The sequence below is a fragment of the Onychomys torridus genome, chromosome 1 (genome assembly GCF_903995425.1).
Source record: "Onychomys torridus chromosome 1, mOncTor1.1, whole genome shotgun sequence".
NCBI lineage: Eukaryota > Metazoa > Chordata > Mammalia > Rodentia > Cricetidae > Onychomys > Onychomys torridus.
The window spans coordinates 164,557,346-164,573,906 of record NC_050443.1 but is presented as its reverse complement, the minus strand read 5'-3'; the positions used below and the strand labels follow the sequence as shown (position 1 = coordinate 164,573,906).

Here is a 16,561-nt window from a genome sequence, read left to right as displayed (position 1 = left end):
ATTTTCCAAGACAGGGTTTCTCTGTATAACAGTCCTAGCTGTCCTCGAACTCACTTTGTAGACCAGGCTAGCCTTGAACTCTCAGTGATTCACCTGCCTCTGCCTCCCAAGTATGGAGATTAAAGGCATGCGCCACTGCTGCTACTGCTGCTGCTGCTGCCGCCGCCGCCGCCGCCGCCGCCGCCACCACCACCACCACCACCACCACCACCACCACCACCACCACCACTGGGCTTGATATATTTTATTTTATTTATTTATTTTTCTTTCTGGAGCTGAGGATCGAACCCAGGGCCTTGTGCTTGCTAGCTAGGCAAGCGCTCTATCACTGAGTTAAATCTCCAACCCCAAGATTTATTTATTTATTATGTATAGAGCATGTATGACTGCAGGCCAGAAGAGGGCACCAGATCTCATTACAGATGGTTGTGAGCCACCATGTGGTTGCTGGGAATCGAACTCAGGACCTCTGGAAGAGCAGTCAATGCTCTTAACCTCTGAGCCTTCTCTCCAGCCCAAAATATTTTAAAGATTGTATAATGTGTGTGTATGTTTCATGAGCAATATGTGTATGTGTGAGTATGGTGGTACAAGTGCCATGCTGTATGTCCGCAGCCAGTGGACAGCTTCTGGTGGTCATGTCTTCTCCCACCGTAGATCCCAGGTATGGAACTCAAGTACTCAGGCCTGTGTGGCACGTCAGCCACACAAAGTTATTTCTAAGTTATTTCATATGTTTATATGAAGAAACAGGTTTCATTATGACATTTTCAGGGCTGGTGACATAGTTCAGTGATAGAGTGCTTGTCTAGCATGCATGAGGCCCTGGGTCCATCCCCTAACTCATGATGGCCTTTTCATATATGCTTTAAACTTTAACTTTTTTTTTAGTGTTATTTTATGACTATGGGTGTTTGGCCTTGTACCATGTGTACCAGTGTCCCTGGAAGCCAGAAGAGGACATGTGATCTCCTGGAACTGTATTTACTTATCGTTATGAGCTGGTGCTGATAACTGCATCCTGGTCTGCAAGAGCAGCCTGTGTGAGCCAGGTGGTGGTGGTCCATGCCTTTTATTCCAGAACTTGAGAGGCAGAGATAGGCAGATCTCTGATTTTTGAGTTCAGGGTCAGCCTGGTCTATAGAGCAAGTTTTAGTTCAGCCAGAGCTACACAGAGAAACTGTTTCTAAAAACAAACAAAAAACAAAACACCACAAAAGAGCAGCCTGTGCTTTTAATCACAGAGCCATCTCCCCAGCCCTAGACTTTATTTATTTATTTATTTTGGTTTTCCAAGACAGGGTTTCTCTGTGTAGCTTTGCGCCTTTCCTGGAACTCACTTGGTAGCCCAGGCTGGCCTTGAACTCACAGAGATCTGCCTGGCTCTGCCTCCTGAGTGCTGGGACTAAAGGCGTGCGCCGCCGCAGCCGCCACCACCCGGCTATACTTTATTCACCCCCCTTTTTCTCTTCTCCCCCTTGCCTCCTCTTGCTGATCCCCCCTCTTTGTTTTGTTTTGGAGACAGGCTTTCTCTGTGTAGCCCTGGCTGTCCTGAAACTTGCTCTGTAGACCAGGCTAGCCTCGAACCTCCACTTGCCTCTGCTTCCTAAGTGCTGGGATTGAAGCTTGTACCACCACTGCCCGGCCTCTTTCCCTCTCCTAAAATGTCTTCCTCCCCTCTAAATAAAATGTAGTAAGCTGTCTGAACCCCAGTGTCACTGAGCTGAAGACACATATTGGCATGTGTTCTCTACCACTGAGCAGTAGTAGCCCAACCCTGAACCGCAGTTTGCTTGTTCATTTCATGCAGCCAATCAAATAGCACCTTCCAAAGGTCCTCATGAAATCCAGCTGTGGTGCCCCATCACTTGGGAGGCAGAAGCAGAAGTAGTTCCAGACAGGGGAGAAGCTAAGTTGGTAAATGTTTGCTGCACAATCATGAGGACTTGGGTTTGATTGCCAGCACCTACATAAAAAGTGCAGCCACGGGTGATAAACGCTTGTGAGCTCAACCCTGGGGAGGTGGAGAGGAGCACATCTGGGGCTCCACAGTGACCAGCCAGCCTAGCCTGATCCGGGAGCCCCAGAGCTCAGGGAGAGACCCTGTCTCAAAAATAAGATGGCACTTGAGCAACTACACCAGAAGGTGACCTCTGGCCTCCACATGCACACATGAACCTATACACCTATGTGCACAGGCACACACAGCTGCACACACCCCCAAATATAAAATGTCCTTATAAAGGAGACCACAGGTATGGAATGCCTAGCAGAGCCTGGTGCTTGCCCACGATCACAGGATCACAGGTTTTTCCTTTTTCTCCTCTCTTGCATGTCACCTTCCACATCTCCAATCTGAAAGACTCTTTGATTCAGAAGGCAGGGAGTCCTCTGTAGGGTGGGTTGGAATCCCCATTATCCACCAGGCGATCAGGATCACCATGGAATCTGGTCTAGCTAGTTGTACGGAATGAATGGCCTTAGGACAAGTGGTCACAAGGCATGGAGAAGGCACATTCATGGATGGTGGCGATAGGGAGTTAAGGCTGAAAAAACTCCCCTTCCTCTGTACCACACACATTCAGCCCTCCCTTGAAATAATCTAAAAAAAAAAAAAAAAGCCTGCCGGTGCTAAGGTCTCACCAGTACGGGCTGCATGGGGAGGAGAGGCTCTTTAGCATCTAGGTATGCATTGTCTGGTTTACATCTCCTCACTGCAGGTACCAATTACAGAAGGTAATGCTGGAGTTCAGGGCGGGGCTGTCGGTTGTCCTGGTCATTCAGCTCGTGAGGGGTTGTGGCTGGCTTTCAAATACAAGCATCCAGAACTTGGCCATTTGTTGCCTTGGGGTCTCTCTGCTCCCTCTAGTGCTGACCTCTGAAAGAAAGTGGGAAGGAGATGGACTCTGGCAGAGGTGGCCGCCAAGGGAATGGTCGTGTGTGGATGGTTCCAGTCAAGTCCCCAATGCCCTTGCTGGGGGGTGGGGACGGGAGAGACTGCAAGCGGTGTGATCCAGTGTGAGGAGCGCTCCTTAGTCTAAACACTGGGGGAGGGGTGCTCTCGTTCCTAGGCACGCCCTCCTCCCAGTCCCCAGACTCTCCTTCCAGAGTTTCTTGCTCCTTAGCCAAAAAACTTCAGGTTGGGAGAAGGGGTTTCCTAGTACTCCACATCTGTAACCTTCCCCTGGCCAGTCAAGGCAGCTGTGCAAACTCTAAGTCCGGGCAGCGAAATCAAACACCTTTCTTAGCCAATCCCCCTTTTAGCAACAAAGGGGAGCCACCCCCTAGTCAATTTAGTCCAGACACCTTATGGAAGGGACACTAGCCCAGATTCCCAGCATCTACTCGTGTATCACACCCTGAGGCTTAAGAAAGAGAAGCTAGGGCTTGGGGACCCCTGGAACTCTCTTCTCCACAGGCAGCTCCCCTCCTCCCCGCTAATAGGTATTTCCTGTTTATGAGGCAGCAAGGGCCGGGCTTTGGGGAAGGGATGGAGGAGTTCTTCCCCTCTTAGGGTTGGGTTGGGGAGTCCTTGAGGACTGCCTGAAGGTTGGGAGGCTTCTCCCTATGGAAGAGTGTTTCTTGCATAGACTGTCCAGGATGCCCCACCCCCACCCACGCCGTGGCCTCTGCCCCTACGGGTAGGGGGCACTGGAGGAGTCGGCTTCCTGTTCTCCACCTCCAAAACCCTCAACCGAGAGCTGTTTCCAGGGGGCGGAGGATGGGGGTGGGTGGTTAGAAGGCTCCAGGGCTGGAAGGAGAAAGTGGGGGGATGGGAAGTGTCTCAACTGGTGCGTCAGAGCCTGCAAGAGGAAAGGATGGCCTTCGTAGTCCGTCCCCCCACCCTCCGCATTCAAACCTAGTGGTCATTCCGCAGCCCCTGTGTCCCTTGCAAAACACGGATCTCAGGCCCTGGGGCGGGGGAGGGTGGGGACCCTACTTAATTAACCCTTTTAGCTCTAGTCCCAACTGGTTGAGCAGGCAAGGTCTGGTTCCTTTAGAGAGGGGATGAGTCTAGGGCTTGCTCTGAGCCTTAGGATAGAGCTTCCTTTCCTACCCAGCTGCGGCTGGAGCGCGCAACCCAGGGGCTGGAGAATAAGGCTAGGGTCTCGGCAGAGAGCACAGGCCGGGGTCAGCGCCCCATCCCTCCCGGGGGTGGAGAGACGGCTACACCGCACGGCCCACCCAGGCTCCGCCTCCCCCAAGCCCCGCTCCGGCTCAGCCCCGCTCCCCAGCCCGCGCACCCACCCGGAGGAGGACGGACGCCGAGCGGGAGGCTTCGTCTCCTCCCGCACCCCAGCGCCCGCCCTCGCCGGGGTCTCTGCCTCCGTCTCGTTTTTTAAGAGCTGCGTCACATGCATGCCGTTCCCGGGAACGCTCCCTGCCCCTCGCCGCGCGGCGCACGCACGTCGTCGCTCGCGGCGCGCTCGCCCGGGTCACTTTGACACGGCTGTCCCCTCCCACTAGCAGGACAATTAGCATATTAATAAAGCCCGGCCCAGCCCGCCGAGGGCCGGAGAGCCGGCGCCGGCGAGAGGCAGAGGACGCGCGAGCGGGAGCGAGCGCGAGGGCGGCGACGGCGAGGGCGGCGGGAGCGCACAGACACGCACACGCACACGCGCACACACGGACACACACTCCGGGGACGCACACCCGCGCGTACACACGCAGAGGCAGCTCGCCTTCCTGCCTGGCTTCCTTCCTGTCTGCTCGGCGCCTGACAGGCCCCTCGCTGCAGGCAGGGGCCGCCCGCACCGGGCAGAGGCCGGGCCGGGCCGGCGGCGAGGGCATCGGGGGCCGCGGGCGGCGGCAGCGGCTCATGCCCGGCCTGTCCCTGCGAGGGGCGGGCACCGTGACTCGGCTGGGCCCCCAGCGGCGGGCGATGTGAAGATGTCAGTGGGCTGTGCCTGTCCTGGTGAGTGGATCTCGAGGCCGCCTGGCCCCTCCCTCCCTGTCGGCTTCCTCACCCCTGGTTTGGTGGTAATTTGTATGTGGGGGGCGTCGAAGGCATGGTGGGGTCGAGGGCGGTGTAGAGTTAGCGGGGCCTCAGGCGGGGGAGGGTTTTCTCATCTGTATAAATGCGCTGCAGCCAGAGGCACGGGGAGGGGGTGCTGAGGATGGCTAGTTTTTTTTTTTTTTTTTTTTTTTTTTGAGGGGGGAAGGCTAACTGGGCAGGGATGGGGGGACTGAAATTCCCAGAATTCCAGTGTGTTGGCCAATCAGAAGTGACTTTGGACTTTTGACCCCCCCCTCAGGTCATCGTAGAGTTGTGATTGGATGGTTTGGGTCCCCCCCCTTCCCTGCTGCCTATTGCCTCTTACATATTTTGTGACATTCCTCCCCCCTCGGGTGTTTCTGAGGATGCTGTTTGGGGGAGGAGTTGATTGGGGCCCATCTTGCCCCCCTCTAACTTTCCCTGTCGGTTGCCAGGGAAGGTTGGCCCTCCTAAGGGACTGAAAGCACTCCTAGGGGGTGTCAGATAATTGGGCCCTTGGGTCAGCCATCTCCCTTCGAGGGAGGGGAAATGTATCAATTCCAGGTAGGCTGTGAAGTAAAGAGTGGTTTGCAGAGTTGAGTTAGGGGGAGCAGCGCCAGACCCCCGAAGTTAAAACTGGGGGACCCAAATCCAAATCACAACCTCCCCCGGAACGTATCAGGTCATGCCAGGCAACACCTGTGTTTGAGTGTTTTCTCATAGGGTCGGGGTGTAGGCTCTAGGAGGAAAAAGTGGAGCCATGTGACAGGAGACTGTAGTCTGCCCCTTTCCTTATAACTCTGGGTTCTCAAATTGACCTGCCTTCCAGGGGAGAGTCAGCTTTCTGTAGGAAGTCAGTGGTCAGTGTCCTGGGTCTAGTCTGGTCTGGATCCCTTGCCCCTCTAGATGTCTTGTATTTTGAGAAGCTTCTACTCTATAACTAGACCCCCCCCCACCCACACACACACTCACAAACACACACTCCCCCAAGGGAAGCTGCCAGGGCAGAAACTTCCTTGGAAATCATGTGACCCTAGCCAAGTTGGACTGGGTTGGGCACACTTCAAGTGCCCGCTGAGGCTGACATTTTAGGGGCATAGGGCCCAGGAGGAGGGCTAGGAGAGCCTGAGGATCCTGGAATATCTGGGTGTGGGAACCCCTGGCTCCTGCAGAGGGTGGAGAAGAGGAAGAGAGGGAGAGCCTGCCAAGCTGGAATCCTGCCTAGCCTCCTATCCATTCCACAAATCTTATGTGTATGTTTGTGTGGTGTGTATTTTCTCCTTTGCGATTGGCCAATGCTAGACAAGGGGTAGTTAGTTCACGCTCTCAGCCCTCCCATGGGACTTTTCCCTCCAACATCATGCTTGAGAGCCCAAAGTAAGGTAAGGCTCTAAACAAGCTAGTAAGCTAAAACTTAAACGATTTTCCTCCAAGACAGGGTTTCTCTGGGTAACAGCCCTGACCGAGCGGGCACTACAGAGCTCGAACTCAGATCCACCCGCCTCTGCCTCCTGAGCGCTGGCACTGAAGGTGTGCTGATAGAGTTTTTATTCTTAGTTCCTACAAAAAGAGCAGGTAGGGGTTGTATATGGAGAGGTGGTCAGCCCTGGGGGAGGATGGGAGGTTGGTCCTGGAATTGGGGCAGGGTACCTGTGTCAGTGGGAAGAGAACATTTCCTCCTCAGTCATGGTGACCAGCATGGAGACAGGAAGAGGACCCATACCCAGGGATGTGTGTGTGCCTTTTCAGTCAGTGCTCCAAACTCACATTCTTGATGTCTGGTGGCTGGGCTGAGACAGCAAAAGATGGCTAGGGGAGAGGGTCTTTCTCCTGACTGTAAAGACGGCTGATGGACTGATGTCCCAGTGAGTGGATGGACGTGAGACTCCAGAGAACCCCGTGGGAGGGGCTTAAAGAGAGGCCTTGGAGTGCAGCGTGGTAGAGTTGGGGTAGGAGAGAGGACCAGGCTTGCACGCGTGGTGAGGAGAGCACAGGCTTCATTCCACCAAGGGCGTTCTGGCTGCGTATAGCAGTTCAGGCCCGAGGACCACCGTCACCCTGAGCAGCCCTGGGGCTTAGGCGCCCTGGCTGCCTGCCTGCCTGCGTCTCCCCTTTGTGCTCTGCTGTCTCTGGGCTCCTCCTCCTCCAGCCCGACAGAGAGACAGCACATGCCCCACACATGTGACTGAGGGAAGCCAGAGCACACACACAGCCTCACAAATGCACACGCCGAAACACCACAAGATACACATGTACACACCCCTCCGGCCCTCTTGGTGTGCCTGGGGTGGAGAACATCTTGGGCTAAATTACCAGAGGCAGGCATAAGCCTTGCTCAGGAGCATCTCCCTGGGCAGGATGCTAAGGGGCTAAGGCCTGTCTGGGGCAGCATGTGGCTCAGAAGGGTTAAGGCAGGGAGAAGTAGGGGGAGGGGAGGAGGCAGCAGTGGTGGCGGCTGGGAGCCAGGAGAGGAGGATGGCAGAGCGCCAGGCCAACGGGAGGCCGGGCACAGACAAAGGAATGGGGGCAGGCACACTGGAGGCCTGGGTCAGGGGCCCGGGCAGGGGGCAGTGCTGGTACCTCATACTGTGGGCTGCTTTTCTTTGAGACCCCACCTCCAGGAGTACTGTAGGCTTCTCTCCCTCATCACCTTTGTCATTCTGTGCTGCCCCCCACGTTCCCCCCAACCAGTTTTTAGGGCCTTCTGACACAGACTTGCTGCCTTTGGCGGGACCTTTCCTGCCCTGTGCACTGGGGGCAACTGGATCAGAGCAGGAGTGGACTCCTTCAGAAAAGGAACTAAGAGCCTTTTGAATGATAGGTCGGAGTCTCGGTACATCTTGGTGCCTAAGGGCCCCTCACAGTGAGAGGGGAGGCCCCTTGTGGCTCCTCTCCGACTAGACAGTTCTGAGCTCTGGGCTGGGGGCAAAAGCCAGAGCATGTACTCCTCCCCCATCCCTACGTGGACAGTCATTTGAAGCCTGGAGGGGGAAGGGAATGGGGCTGGGAATGACTGCCTTGCTCCAGGACTGGGTTATATCCAATTAAAAGTCCAGGTTTGCACCCTCAAGCCCCCTTGGCTCACTTGTTCTGGTGAATTTGTGTATTTGATCCCTCGTACGAATGTCCATGTGTGTATATGTGTCTGTGTGCACACTTCAGGCAATGCCTATCAACATGCTTTGGAAAGTTGATTTGGATCTTTGCTGAGGCTGTTTTTGAACTCCTTGATCCTTCTTCCTGCCTTTGTCTTCTGAGTGTTACAGGTGTGTTCCACCAGGTCCACATGCCCCATGTATGTATGTATCTATTTGTTTTTGTTTTTTTTTGTTTTTGGATTTTTTTTGTTTTGTTTTGGTTTTGGTTTTTTGAGACAGGGTTTCTCTGTGTAGCTTTGGAGCCTGTCCTGGAACTCTCTGTAGCCCAGGCTGGCCTTGAACTCACAGAGATCTGCCTGCCTCTGCCTCCCGAGTGCTGGGATTAAAGGCATGCACTACCATCGTCCGGCATATGTATCTATTTTAAGACAGGGTCTCACTATGTAGCCCTGTCTGGCCTGGAACTTGATATTTAGACCAGGCTGGCCTTGAACTCACAGAGATCTGCCTACCTCTGCTTCCAAGTGCTGGAATTAAAGGCGTGCGCCTCCACATCCAAAACCATGTATTTCTTTTTGTAATAGTCTTTCCATGTGGCTGAGACTGACCATAGGTTTCTATGTATTCCGGACAGTCCTCAGACTTGTTGAAATCCTCCTAATTCAGCTTCCCAAGTTCTGGGATTACAGGTGTCTTCCACTCTGTCCTGATCACTTTGGAAAGTTGAAAGGCACAAATGATAACAATGTTCTGTTGGTAGTGGAAGAGTGTTTCTTATTTCAGACTCAGGATCTAAATCTTCAAGCTAAAAGAAATGTCTTTTATCCTAGTGGTAGGCTGTATATTGCAGGTTCTGGGTAAAGGCATAGATTCAGTGTTTGTGGAAGCTGGGGTATAGCATATGAGCAAGGTATGATAGAGAATGTAGTACAGGTTCCAGGGAAGATGGGCTATGGAGAGAGTCGATGCATAAAATTGACCAAGATATTCATGTTACAGTGTGTTCTGGATTTAGCAAGTAATAACACAGTTTTGGTGTGTATGTTGGTGTCAGGATCCATGCATGGTCCCAGGCCCCATATAAATGGACGTCAGGGTCTAACTCAGTCTTTTTGTTTGACCAGGCTATGAGTGTATTTAGGGTTTAAGGAGTGTGTATCAGATACTGATTTACATGAAATTGAGAGGTGTAATTTATGTGTGGAGCATGTTTACAGAGCTAGGTGCAATATTATCATTTTCTTGCTGGCCTTGGATTGTTTGTGAATATAGTTGGGAAGGAGGGCAGTACAGACACCCTCCAGCTGCAGGGGATGAAAGTAGGTGCTCCTTCCTGTGTGCCTGTGCATGTGTTTCCTGTGGAAGTAGGAGGACCGGACCAAAGTTTCGGAAGTATCTCTTCCCTTAGGAAAGCCCTTTTCAGATGAAGCAATTTCCCAAAACCAAATGCCTTTATTAAGCCCCGGGGTAGTGGGAAGGCTTCAGCGGCCCCTTTTAAGGAGGACCATTGGATAGGCAAGTGACCCTGCTTACCCTGACGCGCCTCAACGCCTCTTTCCCCTGCACCCACGTGGTTTCAGGGGTGGTGTCCCGGAAGGGTGTTCTGTAAAGGGGATCTGTCTAATTCAGGACTTGGAATTTGTCTGGGTTTGGGAAGCCTGGACTGTCCACTTCTCTCTAGTACTTACAAGCTGAACTCAGAGTGTGGGGCTGTCAAAAGTAAAAAAAAAAAAAAAAAAAACTCACACACGCACCCCCAGCCTCCTCCCACCTGGCCGCTCTTGCATTTCTCCAGAGGAGCCCAGAGTGGCAGTGCAGGCCGGCCTTTAACCTGAGAGGTCTGTGGGAGGCTTGGCTGGCGGGGTGAAGACACTAGGAGTCGGCAGAGGCCAGCACCGCCCTTCGCCCCAGCGTGTGGCTCTGCAGGGTGCGTTTCGCCGCTGGCCTCCCTAGGCCTCCTCTCGGTCCGGGTCTCCCCTGGCCCAGTCCGTTCAGTCCCCAGTCTCCGGGTCTCAATCTCTTTTGTTTTTCTCCGCAGTCCCTCCCTCCCCTCCCTCCCTCCCTCCCTCCGCCCGCTCTTCCTCCTCGCTGGCGGGGAGGGGCGGGGCCGGCGGGGCAGCTCCACCCTCCGCCCGCCCTGGGGCCTCCTTCGGAGAGCGGCTCGGAGAGCGGAGAGCGAGCGAGCGAGCGATCGGGGAGGAGAGGGAGGGAGGGAGGAGGGAGAGAAAGGGAGAAAGGAAGGAGCAGGCGGGCGCTGCGTGTGTCTGAGTGTGCCAGTGTGAGTGAGTGTGAGTGCCGGGCCCTGCCTCTCCCGCCTCCCCAGCAGAGGGGCCCGGTGGCCGCGGGCGGGCGGGCGGGCGGGCTGCTCGGAGGCAGAGGCAGCAAGAGGCGGCGGCGGGCAGAGCCGAGGAGGAGGAGGAGAGAGGAAAGAGCCGAGCAGCCATTGTTGAGGGAAACCTTGCAAACAAAGAAGGCTCCGGACTCCCCGCGGCCCCCCGCCCCCCAGGCCGGCCCCCTGGCCCCCGGTCCCCGGCCCAGTGGCCATTGTAACTTTCCCCCCGGGCTGCGGACGCCGCGGGGCGGGCGGAGGCTGTGCATGCGAGTCTTTGTGCGGCCTGCGGAGTGGAGCTCCCCGCCAGACCGGCCGGTCCCACTCGGGACATGAGCTGCTGAAGTTGGCTCCACCTAAGTCCTCGCCCTTGCCAGGGTCCCTGAGGGCTTCCAGGCGCTCCCCGCACCTTCCCCGACCCACTCAGTTCTCCCAGGTAAGTCTGGATACCTTGAAAGCCGGTCGGGGTGGGCAAAAGGCCCTCTGTCTAGCCCAGGCCCGGTATGCTGACTGGGGAGAAGTGCCCCGGCTCCTAGCGTGGGGGCTGCAAGCTTGCTAACCTATCTACCGTCAGCCCCGAGAGGGAGGAGGCCTGCCTTCAGGTCAGTCTGGTTACCATGGAAATGCCCAGCTGGAGGTACCTTCTCAGCCTCGGGACGTTGCTTCCAACCTGAGCAAACTTTGCTAGTTCTGAGCTCTTCCTTTCAACCCCTTCCTAAAAGCTTTCAGGTTGTTGAGGGGCAGGTGTTGACGCCAGGGCTGGATAACACGTTTCCTTCTTCACTCCCACCCCCACCTTGGTCCCTGTATTCCTCCTCCTGTGGACAGGCAGTAACGGGGACAGATGGTCAGGGTGATGTCCCTCCCTCCTCATTCCCAGCCCCTTGGAGTTGCTATGGCTCTCCCAGTGGCTGAGAGATGCCGGATTTGTTTGTGTCCATTCACTTGAGATGTAAATAGAGGCCACAGAGTTTGGGCTTTTGCCCCCCAGAACTTTTAGCCTCCGCCCCCAAAACCATACCAGTGAGGAACTCGACTGTCTTGCTTTTTCTCCTCTTCAAGTTCTTGAGCTGATAAATTTCTTCAGGAGGCCAGAAATTCACTGGGGCAGAGGTAGCTCTGCTTTTTAGGAAAAGAGGGGACAAGGGCCAGTTCTGAGAAACCAGACTCTTGGATTTATTGCCTAGGCCTGGCCTTTGGTGGCCTACATGAGTTCCAACTTTCTCTGCAGCTTTAGTCTACTTGTCTGTGGAGTGGAGAGTCTTAGTAGAGGCTGAGTAGACTGTCGTTTCCTGAAACACAGGACTAGCGTGCAAGTAATGTGACCTGGTCCTGAGACCTCCTGCGCGAGGAAGGCTTTTTTGTGGGCACCCTAATACTGCCTGGGGCTGCTGGGTTCCAGCCCTCGGTAGGCGTGTTGAGGCGAGCTAAAGGTGGAAGCCTGCTAGGCAGGATGAGGCACACGCGTGTGCAGGCACACACAAGCTCTGACTCTTGGCACCTTTAGAGACTGTAGTCTGGGCCCTCTGGGACCCCCCCCCACACACACACACATTGTAATATGGGGCCCCTGGGGAGAAAATTAAGTGGCATATGTTGGCACAGGGTCTTCCTTTGTCTCTTCCCCCCCAGGAGCAAAATAAATTTTATGTCTAAATTAGGGGGCAGGGCTCAGATATAGCCAATGCAGGTAGCCTTCTGGGTGCAGTCAAGTTTTAGGGGCCAAGGAAGTGAGAACAACGGGGCTAGAACTTTTGAGACCATGCCTCAGTTTCCCCTCTTTTCTGGTGGGGAGGGGAAGAATAGAGTTGCCTGGGTAACTGGTTCCTATCCAAGTATGAATTTAACTGAGGCAGTCAGAAACTAGTATGCAGGGAAGTATATACATGCTGCTTCACGAAGTGGAGGAGGGGGCACCCCTGACATGCCCGTATGTACAACAGAGACTCCAGTTAGTGTGTGCCCCTGGAATGGAGGCTCTTTACCAGGCTCTACCACTTGTGGGTAGAATGTACTAGAGGCCTATCTGCCTCCCTCCCCCTCAAGGCTCAAAAAGAGTTTCTGGTCTGGAAACAATGCACTACCCATTGTAGGTGTGGGTATGGGGGCTGGGCTGATAAGGGAGTGGCTGTTGGTGGAGGAGGCCAAAAGCTCAACTGTTTATCTGGTGGGCCGCACCCAACAGGCACACCAGCCCCCCTTATCTTTCTATCCCTTACCCTCCTGAGACCCTGCAGGGTGGAGGAAGAGCAGAGAATTCCCTAATTCCCTCTATCTCTTCCTACCTTGGACACCAGGGCACACAGTGAAGGGTCAAAGGATGGAAATAGAATAGAATGGGGGTTAGAATATCTAGGTGCAGATCCCACCTTTGCTGGTTACCAAGGGTATGCTCTTGGCAAGTTCCTTCCTCAGTTGCCACATCTTTAAAATGGGAAAGTTACTGTCAATTCTGCTGCCTCACAAAATTGAATGAAACCATCCAGATAAAAAGGAGGTTTGTAAAATTGTCATGTTTGATCTTCTTTCTGTGATACTGGCTTTTCTTCCTTGCTTCGGTTCATCCTTCATTAGTCTCAGCCAAAAAAAGGAAAAAAAAAAAAAGATCTTGAGGATGGACTAGGATTAAGGCTCAGTACTCCTTGCTTCTTTCTTTCTAGTTTTATTGTATTTCTAATTATGGGCGAGAGGACATGGAGGGTACACAGAATTGCAGGTACCCACAGAAGTAGGAAGAGGGTATTACGTCCCCGGGAGCTGGGGTTCCAGGAGGTTGTGAGCAGCCCAGGGTGCTGGGAACCAGACTCAGGTCCTCTGGAAGAGTGAGTACTCCATGCTCTTTCTCCTGAGCGGCTCTCCAGCCCTACTCCCCTTTCTTAAAAAAGATGGGCGCTAAGAAGGGGTGGCAGGTGGTCCTTAGACAGTCCCCTTCTCTCGGTCACCACTCTTTTGTAACCAGACTGGAGACAACAGAAGAGCAGCCTCTTACCCATGTGGTCTAGCAGGCTTCCAGCGGAGCTCCCAAGAAGCTTAGGGGACTGTGTCATCCTCTCCTAGGTTGTTCCTCAAAGTCATTCAAGCTGTACTCGCCGAAGGAGCCCCCGAACGGCAACGCCTTCCCTCCCTTTCATCCCGGCACCATGCTGGATCGGGATGTGGGGTGAGTCGCCTCCCTCCTTCCTACCCCTCATCAGATGCTGACTTGCCTGGAGAGGGAAGGGAATGGCCTCTCCCCTTCTCCAGTATTTCTGTCTTCCGCCCTAATTCTCATGGTCTCTTCCCTTACACAGCCCAACTCCTATGTACCCACCTACATACCTGGAGCCTGGGATAGGGTAAGTGGAGTCAGCCAGTCGGGACGCTTCCCTCTGCATGCATCTAAGCAGAAGTGGGGTAGGTAGGTCAAGTCTGCTACTGACCTCACTTCTTCCCTTCCTTCCCCAGGAGGCATACACCCTATGGTAACCAAACCGACTATAGAATATTTGAGCTTAACAAGCGGCTACAGAACTGGACAGAGGTATGGCCAAGGAAATAGAGATTAGGAGGGGGAGGTCCAGGTGAGCACCCTACGGCATGTTTTATTGCACACACATACTCATTTCTGTGTTTAGGAGTGTGACAATCTCTGGTGGGATGCTTTCACGACTGAGTTCTTTGAGGATGATGCCATGTTGACCATCACTTTCTGCTTGGAGGATGGACCAAAGAGATACAGTGAGTGGCCTCTATGAGAGTATTACACTTTCTCTGTACTCCATTGGGTCTAGAAGTGTTAAGAGGTCTGTCTGCCTTGGCCCTTTTTCAAGTACCTCTGTCCTGAAAAAAATTGTTCTGTCTCTATAGCCATTGGCCGGACCTTGATCCCACGATACTTCCGCAGCATTTTTGAGGGAGGTGCTACGGAGCTGTATTACGTACTTAAGCACCCCAAGGAGGCATTCCACAGCAACTTTGTGTCCCTCGACTGTGACCAGGGCAGCATGGTGACCCAGCACGGCAAACCCATGTTCACCCAGGTCAGCAACCCGACAGGATACGGAACACCAAGGGCACCAGGCTTTGATTTCCTCTTTCCCAACGCACACTACAGCTGTTCCCCAAGGAGGCACAACGGGAAGTGGCCAAATGAGAAGGGAGGGCAGGCACAGCATTCAGCAGATATTGACTTGGTTTATTCATGCCAGTTTGCTGGGCCCCGAGGTCTACGGTGAACGAGAGCCTGACCTCATAGAGCTTGTAGCAGATGGGTTTTTCTCTGGCTACTTGGGAAAAGGACGAGGATCTGTTAAGCTTTCCTACTGTGTGTGTGTAAGTATTTGTGAGTGTGTAAAGGCCAGGTATGACAGGTATATGGGGAGGGGGCGTGTTGCAACAGTTATGCACCCAGATACTTGCACAGGTAGCAGAAGTCCATGCAGGGGGAGAGTCATGAGTCGAGGGGAGAGCTGTAGCAGGCACTTTTTTGTGTATGTGGGGAAGAGGGCAGGGGTATGACGAGCCTATCCCCAGGTGTGTGTGGAGGGCCGGTTGTACCTGGAGTTCATGTTTGACGACATGATGCGGATAAAGACTTGGCACTTCAGTATCCGGCAGCACCGAGAACTCATCCCCAGGAGCATCCTGGCCATGCACGTGAGTTGTGAGCAGGACCTAAGATAAGGGGAAGGCTAGCAGCAGTGGGGTTGAGCAGGCTGTGCCATTTCCTGGCCGAACTTAGGAGAGGGGAGATGGGTTTAATACTAGCCCCTTTCTCAGTATGTCACATGCTCAGGTGAGCAAATGCAACCAGGTTGCAATGTTCTTTCTCCGTCTCCAGGCCCAGGACCCCCAGATGCTGGATCAGCTCTCCAAAAACATCACCCGGTGTGGGCTTTCCAATTCCACTCTCAACTACCTCCGAGTGAGTCTGATCACCCCAGTTTTGCCCCAGCGTCTCTTGTTTGAGCTGCATGTCTCTCCCTAACTGTCGAATCCATCCTCTGGTCTACCCCAGCTCTGTGTGATACTCGAGCCCATGCAGGAACTCATGTCCCGCCACAAGACCTACAGCCTCAGCCCCAGAGACTGCCTCAAGACCTGCCTTTTCCAGAAGTGGCAGCGCATGGTAGCACCTCCTGGTGAGTGCCTTGGTGCTTCCCTCACCAGGCTCTGACAGGCTACCCTTGAGGCTGTATCTTGTATCTCCATGAAGTTCCCTCTGCTCTGTTTCTCATTCCCGGGACCACAAGACTGAGGACAGGGTAGACACAGGCTCCTGAGGCGTGGGAATGCAGAATAGGGGTCCAGGGCCCTCTCCCACCTGAGTGTCCTTTCCCTGGCACAGCGGAACCTGCGCGGCAGCAGCCCAGCAAACGGCGGAAACGGAAGATGTCAGGGGGTAGCACCATGAGCTCGGGGGGCGGCAACACCAACAACAGCAACAGCAAGAAGAAGAGCCCAGCCAGCACCTTCGCTCTCTCCAGCCAGGTACCTGTAAGCATCTCAGCTTTCTTCTCTTCTGGGCTGCCCCCTGTCTGACCTGAGCTGACCCGCAGGCATAGAAGCCAAGACAGTTTTCCCCATGTACGCTAGAGCCAGCATGGGCTGACTCCTTTCACTGATGAGAGAGTCCTGGTGGCCAGGCACATACATGCATGGTTGTGATCACACAAACTCAGCCAAGGTACCTAGAGCATGGGACAGGATCAGCTGGGAGAATATACACATGTTCAGAGCAGACAGCATGAGGCACACACCATCAGAATACACTCGCACTGATGGACGGATATGCAGGCGTGAATGTCGCATATGTAGAATACATGCACATTTGTGAACATACACATTTCCTCCTTCATATTTTTGATCTGCTCACTCCCTTACTTACGGACAGAAGTTTAGCAGGCCCCTAAAACCAGAGGGAGATGGATTAGGGAGCTAAGGGAGTAAAATGGTACTTCTTTCCAGAATCCAGTGGGGTAGGGGCCAAAAGCTGTGATGCTCCGGCATCCCTTAGTGGGAAGGACTCCAGGAGCTGAGGGTGTCTGGAATTGAGGTTTTAAACTTGGGTATGAAGAGGGGGCGGGGCATTGAGCTTCTGGGGAGGGTATGGGGGCTCTGGGGATATCTGCCGCCCTGGGTCGGGCGAGCCCCTGCCCCGATTATGTTTGGGGACCTCCG

General features: G+C 54.1%; 1 protein-coding gene across 5 annotated transcripts in view; it reads left to right on the top strand.

Moving 5' to 3' along the window:
• The first annotated feature begins 4,360 nt into the window (after window positions 1-4,360).
• Window positions 4,361-16,561, top strand: part of Ldb1 (LIM domain binding 1) — a 32,664-nt gene continuing 20,463 nt past the window's right edge. The window contains exons 1-10 of one of the 5 annotated variants that reach the window (XM_036171098.1): window positions 4,361-4,915; window positions 13,460-13,562; window positions 13,693-13,737; window positions 13,847-13,922; window positions 14,017-14,119; window positions 14,249-14,421; window positions 14,915-15,037; window positions 15,222-15,305; window positions 15,399-15,522; window positions 15,729-15,877. In XM_036171098.1, the coding sequence (XP_036026991.1) occupies window positions 4,891-4,915; window positions 13,460-13,562; window positions 13,693-13,737; window positions 13,847-13,922; window positions 14,017-14,119; window positions 14,249-14,421; window positions 14,915-15,037; window positions 15,222-15,305; window positions 15,399-15,522; window positions 15,729-15,877 (1,005 nt within the window). In that variant the 5' untranslated portion in view covers window positions 4,361-4,890. Of the gene's footprint in view, window positions 4,916-10,266; window positions 10,839-13,459; window positions 13,563-13,692; window positions 13,738-13,846; window positions 13,923-14,016; window positions 14,120-14,248; window positions 14,422-14,914; window positions 15,038-15,221; window positions 15,306-15,398; window positions 15,523-15,728; window positions 15,878-16,561 lie in introns of those variants that run through there. The other 4 variants (XM_036171135.1, XM_036171126.1, XM_036171116.1 and 1 more) reach the window with 4 other exon arrangements.